We start from the raw sequence: 3,933 nt of genomic DNA, 5'->3' as shown, positions 1-3,933 counted from the left end.
GATTTTAAGATTGATTGATTGATTGATTGATTGATTGATTGATTGATTGATTGATTGATTGATTGATTGATTGATTGATTGATTGATTGATTGATTGATTGATTGATTGATTGATTGATTGATTGATTGATTGATTGATTGATTGATAGATAGATAGATAGATAGATAGATAGATAGATAGATAGATTGATTGATGTAGATTATAAAAGATTATCTTATTTTAAATGATGAAATATGCTTTTAAAGCATTTAATGCAGTTTGATGTGTTCAGTTCCTCATAACAGCATAATATGTAATAAATATTTTGCTGATTATCTCAAAGCAGTCCAGTGGTAAAATATTATTTTATTTATTGTTCCATAAATTTAAATAATAATGTAAGATTATGTATTACATTCTATATGACTGTATATTTATACATGTATTAATATATAGAGAGAGAGTGTGTTTTATGAATCTATTTTCATTGCTTTTTTCCCCTCCCAAAGGCACCCAAACCAGACCGCAAGAAAAGAAGGAAAAAGGATACTGATATAGTGAGTGGAATCACAGAGAGAGGTGTCATAAACTGAATTAGCATTTCCGTTTTTCATGGAAATCAACTGACACTCTGACTTTGTTTCAGGTGGAGGAGCACAACGGCCACATATTCAAGTCAACTCAATACAGTATTCCCACCTACTGCGAGTACTGCTCCTCCCTCATCTGGATGATGGACAAGGCGTGTGTCTGCAAACGTGAGTTTCATGTCAACAGTATCCGCTTCAAAATGACCCTGAACTCAATTCAACATAATCAGATTGTTTACCAACAAGCCTGTGGCCTCTCGGCTCGAACAGAGAACAGTTTAGCTTTGTAGAGCAGGATGTTTTCTGCCATGTTACAGTGAGAAGAATGTTGACTTGAATTGAGTTTATTTTAGGTGGCGGTGCTTTTAAAAAAAATCTGTGCCGTATGTACCGCTGTTGAAAATGAGAATGAATGAGATGTCTGTGTCTTGTGTAGTGTGCCGCTATGCGTGTCACAGAAAGTGCTGTCAGAAGATGACCACCAAATGCAGCAAGAAGGTAAGGAATTTTTCTCTGCTAAGTGCGTTCATGTGATTTGGGCTATAATAAAGGATGCTGGCACTTACAGCATGTTTCTTTCTTTCCATGTGCAGTATGACCCTGAACTTTCGTCAAGGCAGTTTGGTGTGGAATTGTCCCGTCTGACCAACGATGAGCGAGCGGTGCCTTTAGTCGTCGAGAAACTTATCAATTACATTGAGATGCATGGCCTGTACACAGAGGGGATCTACAGGAAATCTGGATCCACCAATAAGATTAAGGAGCTGAAACAGGGTCTGGACACGGGTATGACACACAAGAACACAACAGGGCTTTTCACACTGCGTTTACCCCAGGTTATCGTTGTTCTCGACCAGGGGTGCCCAAACTCGGTCCTGGATGTCCTGCAGAGTTTAGCTCCAGCTTGCCTCAACACACCTGCCTGGAAGTTTCTAGTATGCCAAGTAAGACCTTGATTAGCTGCTTCAGGTGTGTTTGATTAGGGTTGGAGCTAAACTCTGCAGGACACCGGCCCTCCAGGACCGAGTTTGGGCACCCCTGTTCTAAACCCTGCTTTTAACCCCAGGTAAAGGTACGGTTCACACTTGTACTTTAGAAGCAGGGTTAACACCACTATTTACCCAGGGTTGTGAAACCCTGCTCTCGAGCAGATTTAGCAGCACTTTTGTGGTGTTAAACATGCATTGCGGTGCCTAACTTGTGCAGTGTGATACAATACGGCAGTGTTAGAATGTTACAGCTAGACGCTTAGCAACCGACAGCTAATCGTGGTCGTCATGTTTACATGCTTTAGACAGTTACGGAAACATAGCGTGTTGTGTGTTTCAGCATTTGAGTGGAAAAAATGTGAAACAATGATGGAAAACACATGAATTGGAGCGAAGAAGAGAACATTTCATTCTTACCTTTATAGTTCAAAAAGTCAATACAGAAAAACTTGATAGTACAGTCAACATTTCATAATATGAGGATGGGCAATGCTAGAGCCTTTATGTAAACAGATTGTGTGCTGTGTTCATCCATTCAATGACACTGACACCACAAATAGAATGTTAACCCGGGCTTTAGGAATGTACAGTGTGAAGCGTCAGCTTATGAATACCCAGGATTAACTGCTAACCCTAGGTAGATTATGTGTGAAATGTGAAGACAGCTCACTCCGGATTCCATTTACCCAGGGTTTAGAATGACCCAGGGTTAACTATTTCAAGTGTGAAAAGCCCTAATGATTCCTGGCTACAAGAAACTGAAGTTAGTGAGGTTTATGCTTTAAACCAGGGGTTTTCAAACTATTTCTGGAGCCTTTCCAGCATTGCACATCTGGGATGTTTTCCTCACATCCAGCTCAGGTCATAGAGTACTGTACTAATAAACTTAAGTTATAATAAACTAAAGTTGCATTCTCTATAAACATCTATTAATACCTAACACAATTTTTTCTTCACAAGTAAATGTATCTGATTTTAAGGATTTTTAAAATATTTTAGTGGAACACAAGATTTTGATATATTGGCCATTGTATATTACTAACTATCTAATCTATAGTAATATATTAACTACAGTGCCCTCCACTAATATTGGCACCCTTGGTAAATATGAGCAAAGGTGGCTGTGAAAATAAATCTGCATCGTTTATCATTTTGATCTTTCATTCAAAAAATTCACAAAATTCTAACCTATCATTGAAGTAAACCAGTTGAAAGTTAGAGGAAAATCTCATTATGAAATAAATGTTTTTTCTCTAGTTCACATTGGCCACAATTATTGGCACCCAATTGCAGTGTCCTTTTCCCAAGATAACAGCTCTGAGTTTTCTCCTATAATGCCTGATGAGTTTGGAGAACACCTGACAAGAGATCAGAGACCATTCCTTCATACAGAATCTCTCCAGATCCTTCAGATTCACAGCTCCATGTTGGGGCTTGTTCTCTTCACTATGTTTGTTTTGGATCATTGTCCTGATGGAAGATCCACCCATTATAAGATTCCTAACAGAGGCAGTCAGGTTTAGATTTTTTATCTGTTGGTATTTGATAGAATCCATGATGCCATATATCTGAACAAGATGTCCAGGGCCTCCGGCAGAAAAATAGGCCCACAACATTAAAGATCCAGCATTATATTTAAACATGGGCATGGGGTACTTTTTATCCCTGTTTACACCAAACCCATCTGGTGGGTTTGCTGCCAAAAAGCTATTTTTTGTTGTTTCATCTGACCATAGAAGCCAGTCCCGTTTGAAGTTCCAGTCGTGTCTGACAACTGAATATGCTGGAGATTGTTTTTGGATGAGCGAGGAGGATTATTCTTGAAACCCTCCCGAACAACATGCGGTGATGTTGGGGCTGTTTGAAATTGTTTTTTTAGACTTTCTGACCCCAAGACTCAACTAATCTCTGCAGTTCTCCAGCTGTGATCATCGGAGAGTCTTTGCTTTGGCCACTCAAACTCTCCTCCTCACCATGCATTAGGACGATATAGACACATCCTTTTCCAGGCAGATTTGTAACATCTTTAGTTGATTGGAACTTCTTAATTATTCCCCTGATGTTGGAAATGGAGATGTTCAATGCTTTAGCTATTTTCTTACAGCCACTTTCTATTTTGTGAAGCTCAACAATCTTCTGCACACCAGAACTATATTCTTTGGTTTTACTGCTTGTGATAGATGAGGGGGATTTGGCCTTTGTGTTCCTCATATTTATAATCCTGTGGAACAGGACGTCATGGCTGGACAATTTCATGCTCCTAACCCTAACCCAGGGTGTGCTAAAAATGAAAATATGAATGGGAATATACTTCAGAGATATTTTACTCGTAAGAATTTCTAGGGGTGCCAATAATTGTGGCCAACATGCATTG

The 3,933-nt window shown here is 39.1% G+C and overlaps 1 protein-coding gene across 3 annotated transcripts in view; it reads left to right on the top strand.

Annotated features, from left to right (window-relative positions):
• The window catches only part of myo9aa (myosin IXAa), a 95,764-nt gene that overhangs the window by 84,211 nt on the left and 7,620 nt on the right, over positions 1-3,933 (top strand). For all 3 annotated transcript variants that reach the window (XM_016550805.1, XM_016550804.1, XM_016550803.1), the window contains 4 exons: positions 490-537; positions 627-738; positions 1,007-1,068; positions 1,164-1,356. In XM_016550805.1, coding sequence (XP_016406291.1) covers positions 490-537; positions 627-738; positions 1,007-1,068; positions 1,164-1,356 — 415 coding nt within the window. The remainder of the gene's footprint in view (positions 1-489; positions 538-626; positions 739-1,006; positions 1,069-1,163; positions 1,357-3,933) is intronic.

Source organism: Sinocyclocheilus rhinocerous, unplaced genomic scaffold, assembly GCF_001515625.1.
Source record: "Sinocyclocheilus rhinocerous isolate Xijiao unplaced genomic scaffold, SAMN03320098_v1.1 scaffold1396, whole genome shotgun sequence".
NCBI classification, from domain to species: Eukaryota; Metazoa; Chordata; class Actinopteri; order Cypriniformes; family Cyprinidae; genus Sinocyclocheilus; species Sinocyclocheilus rhinocerous.
This window is presented reverse-complemented; position numbering and strand designations above follow the sequence as displayed.